Source organism: Phragmites australis, chromosome 24, assembly GCF_958298935.1.
Source record: "Phragmites australis chromosome 24, lpPhrAust1.1, whole genome shotgun sequence".
Taxonomy (NCBI): domain Eukaryota; kingdom Viridiplantae; phylum Streptophyta; class Magnoliopsida; order Poales; family Poaceae; genus Phragmites; species Phragmites australis.
The window spans coordinates 134,057-148,904 of record NC_084944.1 but is presented as its reverse complement, the minus strand read 5'-3'; the positions used below and the strand labels follow the sequence as shown (position 1 = coordinate 148,904).

Genomic DNA, 14,848 nt, shown 5'->3' with positions numbered 1-14,848 from the left:
CAATTCAGTGAGAGACTATCATCTAGTTAAGAACACTCATGGTAACTGATTCCTCATCATTTTGCTGGAGGGAGGGAATCAATGTGTTCAGCCACGACATAGCAGGTTTTACAGTTCCTACCACACTACGCACTCGCATGTACATCGAAAAAATTATCAATTATCAGCAGTTCAGCATCCTCTTCCTCTGGGGGTGGTAGGGTAACTAAGAGAAGCATTCACAAAACAACCAGAAATACCAAATCAAGTTAGAGACGACTGCCTCTCAGCATCATCAAGGCTCGATGTCGTAGTGATAGACGAAATGCGGTGGCGATGGCGATGGCGAATCCGTATCGCTCCTCACGTGAATCCCCTCATGATAGTGGCTGCTCCGGACATGGCTCTCATCATGGTACTGCGTCTCATGTGTGCTCCTGAAGTGAGTCTCCTCGTGATACTGTGATGAGCTTCTCACATGAGTCTCCTCCTCCTGACGATAATGGTGATGCTGTTGCTGCTGCTGCTGGGCTTTGTCAATTCTCACCTCTACCGTCTCCTCTTTGTCTGCTTCCTCGAAGAGATGGAAAATGGGGTGCAAATAAGCGTTAGCCAAGTAGGACTTAAGGTTCAGGTTAGGTTCTGACGCACGCTCCATGTTGTCCTTCTCCATTGCTTCCTGGCAAAAAACATCATTGCAATAATCAGAAGTTTATACCATAGCAGAGAGAAAGAATGCTGCTGCAAAGCTGGCTGACCTCTAGAGGATACTTCCGGAAAGCAGGTTCGAACCGGCTTTTGCAGTACTTGTGGAACCATATCGTCAGCAGTGGCAGGAAGATGAGCAGAGGGGTAGAGTAGGCAGCTTTCATTGTGCTCAGCAACCCAAACAGAGTTACATGGGAGATCAAAAGGCTCGCTATTATGCGAGAATGCACCTGAGGCCAAAATGCAGCTGCGCTCTCATATTCCTGATTGTACACATTGATGATCTGACACCAACAACAAACCAAAGAGGAGGACAAAAGCATGGAGGTTAGTGAAATCCAACACCAGTGCCATCATAATTTACAAGGTGAAAGTGGCATCAATCAGGTTAACTGACCTGGTGTCTGTAGACAAGGAAAGCAAAGGTGAAGAAGATGATTATGAACGGGAGGAGAATGGGTGTCACAACAGCGTATACGAGTCCAAGGAGAAAATACAACTGCAGGGATGGAAGGTTTTCTCCAAGTCCGATGCTGCCCGGATCCATTGCCTTCTCCCTGTCCCTCTCCGTCTTCACGATAAACATGTTCTTCAGATGGTATATTACCAGTGGCTTCACTCGAAGAATCTCGTTAGCGATACCAGCCCAGCCATCAACCATTATGTACGTCATGAAAAATGTAGCCTTCATTGGTATAGCCACTCCAATGGTCCTTGGTATTCTGCATAAAGGAGATGTGTTGTTACAGTTTATGATTATACATCCGAAAACCTTTTGACCCCCACGGCTCTGAGAGGTTAAGAAGCAGCAGCAGTACTGCGATTTACTTGTTTTGCATAAATCTAATAACAAGCAGAAAATACTTTATGTTCATAAAATATGTGGAAAAGATTAAGTCACGAAATTTACTGTGTAGGAGGCTCGTGGAGAAAAGAAGATAGCTGTTCAAATGCTGTGCCAGCGATTATGCTTCCAAGGAATACATTCACCAGCATGAAGTAATAATATTTCGAAGCAGTCCTTCTTTCCAGCGATGATAAAGAGGCATATCCTTCAACTTTTGACATAATCATCAGAACTGTAGGGAGGATATAGAGAAAGATCTTCAAAGCCAGACCGGGAAGAAACCCCTGCAGGAAAGATTTTACAACTTTTCTGCAAATTAAACAATAAACATACGGATCAGTAGGAAAATGGAGCCGTCTAGGTAGAGTTGATGGAATCAAGCAAGAGAAAGAAGACTTACACATCTATTACTGGCCTCAGAAAAGGAGCAACTTTTTCAAGACCCTCGAGATTGGCCAGTGATTGCACGAATGCAATTGGTATCATGTAGAAGAATACTAAAGCAAAGACCGCAACAGATATCAGAAACCTGCGGATACTGAGAGAGAAAAATGGGATGGCAAGATTCTGCCAATAAACATCCCGCGGTTCAGGAGCCCAGTCAGTTAGCCATTGGGTCGGGTTCTTCGACTGCTGTGTCTGTGCACATACAGCAGCACCCCATCTTGAGTCAAATGTCACAAAAGAAACTGGCATAATAGCTTTTGGGTCATTGAGAACTTTGTGACGCTCGGATGCCATCTGAAAATATCATAAGTATGATGAAAAAGAAGCTTCATTCATGAGTAGATATATGCATGGGATCTAGAAGTACAGCCCGCAAAGTTAAATGCTTTGTGCTTATCATTGATAAGATATCATCAAGCCAAGGCTTGCAGACCCACCCTCTTCTCAAGTTCGCTGATTCTAGCCCGGTAGTAGTCAATTTGATCCACCTCCCTGCCACAGAAGCCAAGGCATCCTGTCTGAAACACCAAAAACATCGATGTGCTGGGGAATTTATTGAAGAACTTAGCAAATGTGCAAATGAAAGAAAGAACAGAATCAAGGTTGATAAAAAATACCCTTCCAGTTGGTCTTCTGTCTGGATGCCTTTCAAACTTCAGCTGGTAGTAATCCAACCAGTTTTGGAGCCTCTCCCTTTTCTTCACGAGTTTAGCGTACCGGTTTGCATTGTAAACAGCCTGATCATCCAAAATAAGGTTAATTTTGTAATTAGCACATTTATCAGCAACAATCATTTGTGAAGATTGGTTCAAAATAAGGTAGAATGTATGAAAATCATACCTGACTAACTGCAAGGTGAAAGAAACATAAGCAAAGGAGAGCGTCATGTTACCTGCTGACCAAGATAGTGATCTGGATGGTTCCTACGGAAGAACTCGTCCACCGTTTCAGATGTCGAATGGCTTGAAACATGAGGAATGTTTCTAACAATCACCTGGCATTGTAAACAAGTTATTAAATGGTATAGTAGGACTAAAGATCTCAATTCCAAATGTTATCACATACAGTTATATCACAACTAAAGTACACGATTCGGTCAGCAAATCCGAAGTACAGATATTAATCACAGGCATTTTTTAATTCACTATTCTCCTAGTTCTTTACCACAATTGCAGTGGAGCTTGGTTGTGATGGCATAGGTTTGCAGTGGGAGTAAAGATATCATAGCATACTTTGTTAATGTACTTACTGTGAACTGATCGGCACAACGCTTCTGAGAAGCCAAGAAATGCAATCTCATAAACGCCACGTTGCTGTATTCTTTGTACAGCATAAAGCACGTCCAAAATGTGAACACATATGCCATTAAAAGATGAATAAAGAATCTGAAATGAAACATAATGACAATGGTCAGATTGTTTAAAACAGTTACAACTTACAACCACAACACTGTAAGTATAGTAGGCATCGAAAATGTTCTGAGCTTTGTATAAGTAATTTTTTTTTTGTATGAGTATAATTGTATAAAGTTCTCGCAAAAATAATTGTATAAAGGAACAACTGAAAATGTTAGAAGTCATGAGATTCTTACCTGTTGGATCCAGGGCTAACATTTGATATGGAAAGCTTATCGATATCACTGAAAACAACTTCTTTTCTTATATCAAGTAACGTGCCGCCAGACACATTGACTGGAATAAGAACCAGCAATGCAACAACGGCGATAGGCAAGAATATCTTAAGGCTGCCAAGGAGATGACAAAAAAGTGTTAGCGTACAACACGTAAAATTGCATTGAAGCATAAATGAAACTATAAGATACAAAATATCAAACTGAATGAACTAAAATGCAGACTTTGAATCCTTCTCTTGGAGCACAGTTACAAATATTCCTCCAGATAAGGGGAAGGGGGGAATGCCACAGGGCTACTGTCTCTGGAACCACGGTCCAAATTACCCACACATTTTGAGTCGATGCAAAGCACTGACGTGAACTAGAAGCTTGAGAGTAAATTAATGGAGGAACACGTGATGGGTGGAATTATTCGCCGTTCAGTCTATGATAGTAGTAGAGGCGTGGTGAGGACCGGTGAAATTTGGAACATGCCGCCTTTGGTCACATGTGCAATCTGATTAGGGAAACCTTTTGAGTGAATTTTCATCCAAAGTTCCAAACTAGTACCAAGAAAAGCATCTCTAGTTGTAAACCGGTCCCCACAGATTGAGAGATTTCTGTTTAGTGGAGGAGAGAGGTGAAGAAGAGAGAGAAAAGTTAGCTCTTAATTTGTACTTAGATGGAGTAGATTAGTATAACGCATGAGGCATTAAATACAAGACAAAATGCACATGGTGATTGGTAGAGAGAACAAAGGGGGTGGACTAATTAAAACTTTAGTTGTGCTATAGATCAACCATTGGAGAGGTAAACTTTTGCACTGTCTGTGAAAGAAATAGTACTTCCTCCGATTGCAAATGTAGGTCGTTTTAGATTTGTACACAGAGATTAAGAAAATAGATTAAATGATCTTATTGCCCTTTATTTATTCTGCATTAGAAAAAATAACACATTCATTTGTGAGAGTAGTAGCATTTATTAAACAAGGGTAAGAAGGGAACAAAAGAGAAAAAATACATGCAAATGAAGTAATAGATAGGAACTAGCTACACTTGTTGGAGATGCTCTAAATGATTAATACCAGCCAGCTAGACGTCTCTAGGAAGATTGAATAATGAAACCACAGAAGTTTGTGCCTTCCTGAAAGAAAGCCAGGAATCGTGCAGATCAAATCAAGATTATTTGACGACACCATTTTCAACGCAGGACTGAATTAATGGGATAATAGCACATCACAGCCAAAACGTGCTAAGGACAACATTATCACCACCTCTATCATCAAACACAAGCAATGCTCCGGATAAGCAATCAGTGTGGTCAAGGGATTTTTTACCTTCTCTTATGAGATAAAATCATTATGGATGGAAGTGACAAGTATATTGTTCAGAAAAATAATCTGTAAAAGTACAGGACTACTCTAAAATAAGTACATGACTACTCTAAAATAAAACGGTAAAAGCTCTATTTTCTTTCTCTTTTTTTATTTGAGGAAAAAATATTTTCTTTGTTTCGGCACGCAATCTCCAGAGCACCTGAATATGGCGTCTTTCTTTCCTTTCCCGTGAGACTATGATACAAGCACAAGTGCCTCCAAAAGCTTGCATTTTTAATCATGGAAACAAGCAAGTTGTAGAAAGGAATGCAGTACTGACACGCAAAAGGCAGGCAAAGTTGGCAAGGAAAATCTTGAAACCAGGAATTCAGCCACCCCCAAAAAAATGTTAAAGCGAATTCGGCGGTTACGATTGAAAAGAGGGAAAAGATGAGAGGAATTTAATCCCTGGGGAGTTTGCTCGAAGGGGGGGGGGGGGGGAATTGCATTTTTACTGGTGCACAATGTCATAACGAAATAATGGCATCTGCATATACTGTGAGTTGACACACAAACAAGACAAAAAAAGTTACGGCTTTAACCAACCAAGAAAGAGTAAGATTAAGGAGAATTGCAGGTCCTGGTGGCGCAATCAAGCACATAAGAGTATGAAGGGCATTCAAAATAGTAATGAAGCAAGCACTTGGAAAAAGTGAGGAGGAAGAATTGGGATTGACCCGAGTGTGTAGATTCGAAGGTAGACGGCGGAGTCGAGTCCAGCGTGGTGTATGAGGTCGGTCTCGGTCATGCGAAGCGCGCCGGGCACCCAGCTGAGGAACCTGATGTAGGTGCAGAGGTTGAGGTTGACGAACCTCCGGACGGCGGAGCGGGAGGAGTGGTCGTGGGCGCGCTTGTGGGCGAGGTAGAGCTTGGGGAAGTAGACGCGGTCGTTGATGGGCTGGATGCGGAGGACGGCGAAGAGGATGAGGAAGACCAAGGCGCCGAGGATGTTGATGAAGGCCGAGACGCCCAGGTCCTCGAGCGTCGCCATGGCCGGCCGGTGTCCTTGGTCTCTTGGCTAGCGGTACCTACCTGCTACGTAGTAGTGTCCTTGGTTGAGGAATCAACAGTAGAGAGGAGAGGAGAGGAGGCGCTGCAGCTGCGTTAGTTTGTTGGGAGGGAGGGAACGAGGGAGAGGAAATACGAATCCGAGTGGTGGCGGGCGAGCACTCTTGCAGCACTCAACAGTTGGTTGCGTATAAAATGGGCATAGAGTAGCAGCACTTACTACTGATGATGCGTCGGCATGACAGCATGTCTCTCTCCGTCTGTTCCCATCCCTCGTCACGGCCTCTGGCTGATGAGACAGACATGAAAAGAAGAAGCAGCAGCAGCAGTCAGGCAATAGGCATGACACAGGGGCAGCCGCTAATCAAGCAATTAGCCTGAGCCTGGCCTGGCACCTAACATAATACTAGAATATCCCTGGCTAGCTTGGCTACAAGGAAGGAATGGGGGAATCACATGCACATGCACATGCACATGCATTGCTTGCTTAGTCAACGGCTCAACATAACATACCGTGAAGTGGAAACAAAAGACGAGGCTGCCAAAGAGTTAGCCGCCTTCCCAGTGAGAATTGAACCGACTGGGCCGGCCTGTCAATCTGCCATGACCATGCATTGCATGTGCTTGCACCCAACTCAACAAGGCAACCAGAGAACCGCATCCACATGGCATGCACGGACTCTGGAGAAGGCAGATGCAGTTGGTGCCTGCCTTCTGGCTTGGCTTCATGTGAAAATGTGGTGTGATGGTTCACATGGGGAGGGGAGGTCGAGGGATCCCAGATTATTCCCAATCCCATCGGATGTGACATTCTATCGTTTCTGCTTAGCTGAAATAGTAATACTGCTACTTCAGCTCAGCTTGCAAAAACTCTCAATAATAATACAGCCGTATCCCTGTGCTGCGGTCCTTTACCCATCCAGCCGATTCGTATCCATCTTTCGCTGCTACAGGGAAGAGAGGAGAGGGAGGACCGCATTTCGCGGGAGGGAGGGACTGTATTACTTTAAGAATGGATAAAGTAATGAAAGATATAAAATAAATAATTATTAGAGATAAAAAAATAGTAGATACTGTAATAGTGCTAGAAGATGCTAAAATAATATTATAAATAATAAATTTTTAGAATATTTATTAAAGAGCGCAACGGACTGCAAAACGATACCAATGCTCCCGACAGCAGTCCACTCCAGTGAAGTGAAGTGACGAAATGGTATGATTGTTGCACGACGGGCCTACTACTACAAACTCGCTTCGATCTCTTCCAGGGTGAGCCCTTTCGTCTCCTGGACGATGCAGAATATGAACACAAGAGACGCCATTGCAATCACCCCGAATCCCCAAAAGAGCACCCCCGTTCCAATCAAATCCTACACCATCATACATACAGTTACCAACAGCCAACTGACTTCATCTTGCAGATGAATACGCAGCAACGCGCTGTGGCAATAAGGACAGGACAGGCAAAGTTCACCAGAACAGCAACAACGCTCAGTCCGCGGCCTCGCAGCCTCAATGGGAAGACCTCCGAGATCATAAGCCAGTCAATAGGACCAAGTGACAGCTGCACAGCAAGTTTTCTTCATCAGACAGATAGCCAAATATAAACTCACAGATACAAAGCACAAGATCGAATACAAAGCACAGGCAAGCCAACAAGCAAGGAGAAAGTACCTGGTAGCACAAGATCGAATACAAAGCACAGGAAAGCCAACAAGCAAGGAGGAAGTACCTGGTAACAACATACAGTAGAAGTGCTATTACAGCCACATAAGGGGCATCCCTCAATAAGGTGTAGTACGAGGACAGTAAAAAGAAACAGCCTGCACGTAATAACCATTGGTAAGTAAATTCAGTAACCGTAGCAACATCTCCATGAGGATATTTGTATGCTACTTAAATGTTAAACAGATTGTCAAGTTGATGATTTATTCATAATCTACTTGAAGGCCGACTTACGATTCCACTGACACCTCCAATGAGAACGGTCTTCTGCCAAGTCTGTCGACCATAAGGATTGCTGTCGGTCATGATCAACTACAGCAAGGAAACCATCACATCGTCACTGGGCAGTAATAAGAACAGTACTAGTTTGAGGGCTATACTGTCACCATGGGTGCAGATCATACTGAGAAACAGTAAGAGTGGTTTCCCTTTCAGGAACGTGTGGAACCTTAATTCCTTCGTTATGTAATGATGTAATTTTATAGTGAATTGCTGCAAAAGCATTACTGGGGGCATCTATTTAAACGAAGCTCATGCAAAAGTATAGACATGTACCTTCAGTAAGCCAAGAAGAATTGACACACGAGTAGCATCAGATTCTCCAGAAAATCCAGTACTCTGCTTGCAAACAATGATAGCAATGAATAATACAGGTATGAAGAGAATAAAGCTGGCATTTTAAAGGTCCTGACAATGCAAGTTGGCCTTTCACCCTGAAAGTTAGATTGACAGTATTTTGAAGCCTTGAACCCCCTATACTGGGGAATAGCACATTTTTACATGAAGGAGCTTCCATCTAAAAACAAACTAACTGTACCACCACACTAGGGCATGCTTGAACTGGCTAATTACAAATATGAAAGCAACAATACCTGAAGGATCGTAGCAGCATAATATAGCACGCTTGGTTGACCAGTGACCTGACGTATACACATAAAGCAAGATCAGATAAAACATGATATATATTTTTTTTTTCGAAAAAAAACCCTGACATCATGGAATCTGTCAGCAGAAGTACAGGAGGATATGCCAAATAAAAGATATAGAGATCACCTGCTGAAAGAACACCAGGCCACATCCAATTATCATTGCTTTGAGACATTTTCCTTGAAACATCTCACTGAAGCCTGCTTGTTTGTCTTGATCAACATATGAAAGTTCCTCTAGAATCAGGTTAACCTGCTCTGAGACCAAATCAGGCGAAGCTTGACCCCTCAATCGACATAAGCACTGGGTCGCATTTTCTTTAGTCTCCAGAAGATTTCCCTTCTCTTGTATGGCACATAACAGGAGCCACCTAGGCGAAGCGGGTAACCAGAACATTCCAACTCCCATTATGAGGCATAATGGTGTGCTGGTGGCATACATGTAACGTCAACTGGAAACCACTTCAACATAGAGATTGCCTGCTATATAACCAGGCTGAAAAAAGAAATGTAAATAAGAAGACTAAAAATGACTGAAGAGAATAAAGAGCAAAAAAAAAAAAAATCTAATATGCATTTACAAGCATCCCAAGAACAATAAAGAACTCCTTCAGAGAAATGAGCATGCCTCTTATCTGACTTGGAGCAGTCTCTGCAATATACATGTGTGGTCATATCTTTTGCAATGCCAACTATGACATGAAGGAGAATGCCGGGTTCCATTACCAATCCAATTCCTATGCCATATAAAAAGCAGCCAACCACCATGGTAACAAAGTTAGGTGCTGTTGCTGTCAGAAGGGCTCCAATCAAATATGAGATAGAAGCAAGGATAAGCTCTTTCCGTCGCCCTGTGGAGAGCAATAAGCATAAACAATATCAGAAGAGCAGGATAAATTGCACCATAAATCCTCGATAACACGGTGACGACGAATAAGAAGAGGGATAGACCTAAAACATCCGCAATGGTAAACGCCAAGACAGAGCCGATCGAAGCACCATACAGTGAACCACTGACCTGCATCATGCATAAATGAATCAGAGCATTTAGCAAAATCATGCTAACTAGTCAAACCAACCTGGCCAAAATAGATGAAATTTTTTATGTGATGAAGAGCAAGGCATTACCACAAGGCCAGTTTGCACAGATGATAAAATGTACCATGTTGTACCACTGAATGTCTATGACTGCAAAATGGAATTGATGAAAAGCTCATTAGCAAGCTATATTGATAAGACAACATTTCTGATAAGCAAGCAGGCACAAGATTTGCAGTGTTGAGATACCTTGAGCGATATGGTTGCGCCAGATGTCGCCCCGATGTCATAGCCATAGAGAAGGCCACCCAAAGCTGGAAAGAAGAACCTACACACAATTCACCAAAGTGGGGACTTTGGTAAGGTATCCTGTTCATATGTGAAGCAAATCTGAAAATATGTCGCAAGGCATTGAATCTAGATGTGAAGTGATAGGAAAGAACAAGTATTTGAAAATCTGTCAAATATCAGGCAAAGTAAATACTTTGAGTGCGGAAGATTGAGAAAATGACTCTGCCGAAGAAGTAACAGTTAGGCTTTAAGCAAAGGAAATTCAACTACTTAAGAGTATCGAATAATCCAGCGGCAATTAAAGAGATACTGCATAGAGTCAGTATTAATCCATTCCATTGAGAGAGAAGCTAGATTTTTTTTAAAGCCACCATGTGGACGATTATATTAGAAGAAGAGAAAGGCAACAGAGGTGCCAAACAATGATTGATTACAAACCCATAGGGCCAAGCCAAAGGGTGAAGCCCATGGAGAGAAGCTAGAAATTGAGCGAGCCTTGAGAGCAAGATTTGGGCTACTGACTGACTGAGAGAGAACATGGCATGAGAGGTAGGGCTACTGACAAAGAACAATTGAGTGGAGAGGAGAAGAAAAGAGCTCACGGGAGGATGGCGGCGGTGACGGAGTAGCACTCTGCGGTAGCGGGAGTCCTGAGCGGCAAGGGGCGCCTGCTCTCACAGTCGTCGTCGTCGGTATGAGCCTGAGCGCCGCCGGAAGAGACATGGATCTCTTCATGCTCATCCCATCCCTGGTCCAAGATGATGGAAACATGAATCAACCGGCCATCGAACAGATTAGTCGTAGTTCAAAGTGGAGTCCATACCATGTTTGAGCGGGAGTTGGAGTTGGGAGGCCATTGGAGGAGCTGAGCCTGAGCTTGGTCTTGGTCGCGTTTCTCTGGTACGGTCGCCCCGCCGGGTTCGAGCTGCTCTCGACGTGGCTCGCGTGGGTTGGGGTTGGGGTTGGGGTGGGGTGAAGGAACGCGCGGCACTCGACGTGGTGCAGCGCAGTGCCGCCTCCCATCCCAGGCACGTGTTCAGTGAATTCAGTGTTCAGTCAGAGCAGGCAGGCTCTGCAGTTACCATACCAACCATCAAGCCAGGAGATTCTGTCAACTCTTCTCCCGTTCACCCAGCATCTTCATTTGGATCATTAAAATCGCCAACAACCAATTCGATATAAACCCACCGCAAATATATATCAGAGATCTCTCATACATTTCAGAGATCACACAAAATGCACGAGATTCCGCAAAGCTGATTTAACAACAGTAACAATCTTTCACAATTAAACAGAGATGATCGAATTATACAGTATTGGTGTCCAGCACATTATTCAGGTTCAGTTCACGAACCCAAAGCCCGGTGACTGACTCATCCAGCCATGCAACACCCAACGCAAGCAAGAAAACACAAACAGGATCGGATTGGATACAACATTTTACCATGTCCATCAGTCCATGTACTCAGGAAGAGGCTTGCTCTTTCTTTGGCTCCCAAGGCTGGTACCTTGTCCAGTCCCTTTGCCCTGGGTTTAGAGCGTGCCCCTTGGAGTGGTATATCAATTCCTCACCCTCGCCTGAGAAGTTCTGCTTGTGTTCCACAAGGTATCTAGCAGTCTTCTGGTTCAGCAGCTGCCAAACAGGGAAAAGAAAACGAAGCCATATCAGATAGCCAGTTTCTACTTTCAAATACTATGCATGATCATCGCCTTGAATCTCCTTGTACCAAAGGGAAACAAAATAAACCTCAATGAACACCCACATCCCCACCACCAAATATATATAAGGAAACAGTAGCTTAAAAAGGGTGATAATGTTTCTCATCATCATATTGCACAAACAAATAATTAAGTACAAAATGTATTCATGGACGACTGAAGCTTGAACAGTATACACGAAAAACTGCAACCAGCAACTTGCCTTATCCCCAGTGTTATCTGTGATGTGGTGCAGCCATCCATGCCATTCAGGAGGCACTTGGGATGCATTGTAGCGACCTTTATCTGCATATTCTACCCACCTATGCCTTCCTGCAAAATTTACCAATGCTTAGTGTTCTAGTGTACTATCAAGCAAATTTACATATCTCATAGGATGGATAAAAGAAAACAAGAATATTATCGCTGTCGGTTATAGAGTCTGACTCTATTCTTTCTAACACAGAAAAGGCTAACACTTTCGTGCAAGCATGCAGCAGAATGCTAATGCAAGCACGCAGCAGATTCCACATAAAAACAATAGCAGTGGATTAAATGGCAGAGGAGAGTATTACTAACCATATTGAGTGTCATGTAGTTTCTCATAGTACTTGTTTCCAAACTTGTCAACCCCTACAAGTGTTGCGCCGATATTGTGAATTTTTGTTTGCCTGAGAAAAGTAGATTAGTCTGCGCTGAGACACATTGCCACATCCATTCCTTCAAAATTGGATGGAGAGAGAGGAGGGGGTCACTTACAACAGGTTCCCATCCAGAAGGCATTTGCTGTAAATTACACCATGTTAGAACATCGCAACAACTCATTAATAAATGTGAATTTAGTTAACAAAATGGTGTCCAAAACTGGAGAACTCGGTATCACATGTGACAAACAGTTTTACTTGGTGTCGCTCCTTTGCAGAAAAGGCAAAGAATTATTGTTAGCATTTACAAAATTGAAACGGGTGGCAGTACGTCTTTTAAAGGGTTGCAGGTGAAAGTCGTGATCAGTAAGCTTTCATCGTAGTGAGCAGCACTATGTCACATCATGATCGGTTGCATTAATCGTTGGCACTTGGGGCAGCAGATCAGGTTGTTTTCACGATAAATTCGCCTTAATACGGAATATTTACCCAAGTGGATTGATCTGATTGCATAAGTAGGTCATACTGAACTAACTAACAGAGGATAAAAGATTGCATGGATACTGGATATTGGTCAGAACTATGGCGATATACTAGACTTAGCAACAGTCTGAAAACATTTAGTTTCTAGAACGCTAGACTCCCAATTCACTATGTTATTAGGAAAGGTATATAAAAGCGCGTCTTGAATTTATCAATATAATCTAACAAGCAGATAGTACATGAGATTATAAGTACACGCTGATGGAAAAAAGTGGATCTGTAATCAGTTTATCTCAGGACTGAAGCCACGCTTGCATCACTATCTCATAACAGCCGAATGATGGTTGTGACCAGGTTGAGTAGATTATTGGCATTATCCCACCGTGGGCTAAGCTGCGATTCTAGTAGCCGTGCAAAGGTAGGCAGGTAGGTATGTATGTATGTAGTGAGGCATGTACGGATTTCAGCAAGGAACCCTAATTTGCCACGGCGCAGACCAGACCGCAGGAGCGGAATTCGAATCGAAGGAAAGCTTATGTAAAACTAGTCCGTCAGATCCGCAACAAACAAAAACGAGCGGTGAATGAATAAAACAAGGAAGGAGGAGAGTTATCGCTCGCGCTGGCAGGAGAGAGGAGGGATCTGGATCGAAATCGGGGCAAGGGGATGGGGTGGAGTCTTAACAAGTATCCTTCGTCGCGGGCGTCGCGGAGGAAGTTTGTGAGGCCCTTCTCCCTGATGCCCCTGAGTACGCCCCGCACCACCGCGGCCATGGATGCCGGCGACGACGACCCGCTCGCTCGCCGGAGGTGTGGTGGAATGATCTGCCTCGGCTCGTCGCGGGCCTCAGGGTCCCAATCGCATCACATAGAGTGTGGGCCGGCCCATCTAATATGAGGTAGTGATGGGCTGGGCCTGGGCTTCATTCATCGTAGGGGTGGGGTGAAAACGGTGAGTTTTTTTATTTTTATATTTTCTAACATAAAATTTTATTTAAATATATCCCAAATAAAAATATTTGTAAAAATAGGCGCCTACCGCCCTTTCATAGAATGGTTAGGCCCTTACCACGCACTGAGAGGGCGGTAAGCACTCCGTCCGTAGCCACACATTAACCCGTGGTGAACAATACTCCGAAGTTCAGTTTTGCTGCTATCTTATCTGTTCAAAATAGTGATATTTTGTTGCTCTAAAAATTCTAAATTTTTTTATACGTGTTCCATAATCTATGTACAATCCATTTTAATTGAATTCACCCAAAAATCCTATGTAGAATTTAAACTAAAATTCTCCAAAAAAGACTACTTTTATAACTTCTAGCGATGGTTAGTGTCTTAAATAAATTTCTAAAAAACTGGTAAATTTTACTAATATTCTACTCATGTGATGTGATAATTTCTAAAATTATTTTTAGCACTAGGTTTATATATGTTTGAATTCAAATTAAGTTAAAAGAAGAATATCACTTGAAATTATAAAAATACATATAAATAGTGCATTACAAAGGAATCCACTTTTTTACCATATAATCTAGGGATGAAAATAATTTCAAAAATTATCACATCACATAAGAAGAATATTAGAGAATTTTACCAGATGTTTAGAAATTTATTTGAGTCCCTAACAATTGCTACAAGTTATAAAAGTAGTCTTTTTTTTTGAGAATTTTAGTTTAAATTCTACATAGGATTTTTGGTTGAATTAAATTAAATAGGTTGCACATGAATTATGGAATACGTACAAAAAAATTTAGAATTTTTGGAGCAATAGAACATCACTGTTTTGAACACAAAAGGTAGAGAGGAAATTGAACTTCAGAGTACTGTTCACCATGGGTTACTGTTTATACACGGGGCCCGCTCCTACCGCCTCATGAGATGACGATAAGAATCTTTGGGTTGTTTTCCGTCCTCTCAGGAGCTGGTAAGGGTCTAATTGTTGTATGAGAGGGCGATAGGTATCTATTTTTGTAAATTTTTTCATCCGGGATATATTTAAATAAATTTTTATGTTAGAAAATAAAAATAAAAAAACTTGAAAACGGTAACAGAAATTCACTTTCGACGA

General features: G+C 42.5%; 2 protein-coding genes, 1 long non-coding RNA gene and 1 pseudogene across 3 annotated transcripts; all 4 read right to left on the bottom strand.

Annotated features, from left to right (window-relative positions):
• Positions 1-39: 39 nt before the first annotated feature.
• LOC133907596 (CSC1-like protein At1g32090) lies at positions 40-6,126 on the bottom strand. The gene is made up of 11 exons (XM_062349668.1): positions 5,646-6,126; positions 3,573-3,725; positions 3,231-3,366; positions 2,874-2,975; positions 2,599-2,718; positions 2,419-2,499; positions 1,935-2,275; positions 1,598-1,843; positions 1,085-1,409; positions 738-971; positions 40-658 (listed from the first exon to the last, which is right to left on the bottom strand). Exons 1-11 carry the CDS (start codon positions 5,957-5,959, stop codon positions 275-277), a joined length of 2,436 nt encoding a protein of 811 aa, XP_062205652.1. The 5' UTR covers positions 5,960-6,126; the 3' UTR covers positions 40-274.
• A 999-nt stretch (positions 6,127-7,125) lies between these two features.
• Positions 7,126-7,770, bottom strand: LOC133907598 (uncharacterized). Its single transcript, XR_009907986.1, has 2 exons — positions 7,709-7,770; positions 7,126-7,540 (listed from the first exon to the last, which is right to left on the bottom strand). It is a non-coding gene; the product is annotated as an uncharacterized LOC133907598 (long non-coding RNA).
• A 138-nt stretch (positions 7,771-7,908) lies between these two features.
• LOC133907963 (D-xylose-proton symporter-like 2) lies at positions 7,909-11,083 on the bottom strand (annotated as a pseudogene).
• A 119-nt stretch (positions 11,084-11,202) lies between these two features.
• On the bottom strand, positions 11,203-13,649 carry LOC133907597 (probable NADH dehydrogenase [ubiquinone] 1 alpha subcomplex subunit 12). The gene is made up of 5 exons (XM_062349670.1): positions 13,466-13,649; positions 12,414-12,440; positions 12,234-12,325; positions 11,878-11,987; positions 11,203-11,589 (listed from the first exon to the last, which is right to left on the bottom strand). The coding sequence occupies exons 1-5, from the start codon at positions 13,552-13,554 to the stop codon at positions 11,422-11,424; spliced, it is 486 nt and encodes a 161-aa protein (XP_062205654.1). The 5' UTR covers positions 13,555-13,649; the 3' UTR covers positions 11,203-11,421.
• Between the last annotated feature and the right edge of the window lie 1,199 nt (positions 13,650-14,848).

Excerpts from the sequence above, each read along its gene's own strand:
- LOC133907596 (XM_062349668.1), bottom strand. The coding sequence starts at position 5,959 with ATGGCGACGCTCGAGGACCTGGGCGTCTCGGCCTTCATCAACATCCTC. Across the intron at positions 2,500-2,598 it reads ACAGAAGACCAACTGGAAGG|ACAGGATGCCTTGGCTTCTG; the intron begins GTATTTTTTATC and ends TTGGTGTTTCAG. Across the intron at positions 1,844-1,934 it reads CTGAGGCCAGTAATAGATGT|AAAAGTTGTAAAATCTTTCC; the intron begins GTAAGTCTTCTT and ends TTTAATTTGCAG.
- LOC133907597 (XM_062349670.1), bottom strand. The coding sequence starts at position 13,554 with ATGGCCGCGGTGGTGCGGGGCGTACTCAGGGGCATCAGGGAGAAGGGC. Across the intron at positions 12,326-12,413 it reads CTTCTGGATGGGAACCTGTT|GCAAACAAAAATTCACAATA; the intron begins GTAAGTGACCCC and ends TACTTTTCTCAG. Across the intron at positions 11,988-12,233 it reads ACTACATGACACTCAATATG|GAAGGCATAGGTGGGTAGAA; the intron begins GTTAGTAATACT and ends TAAATTTTGCAG.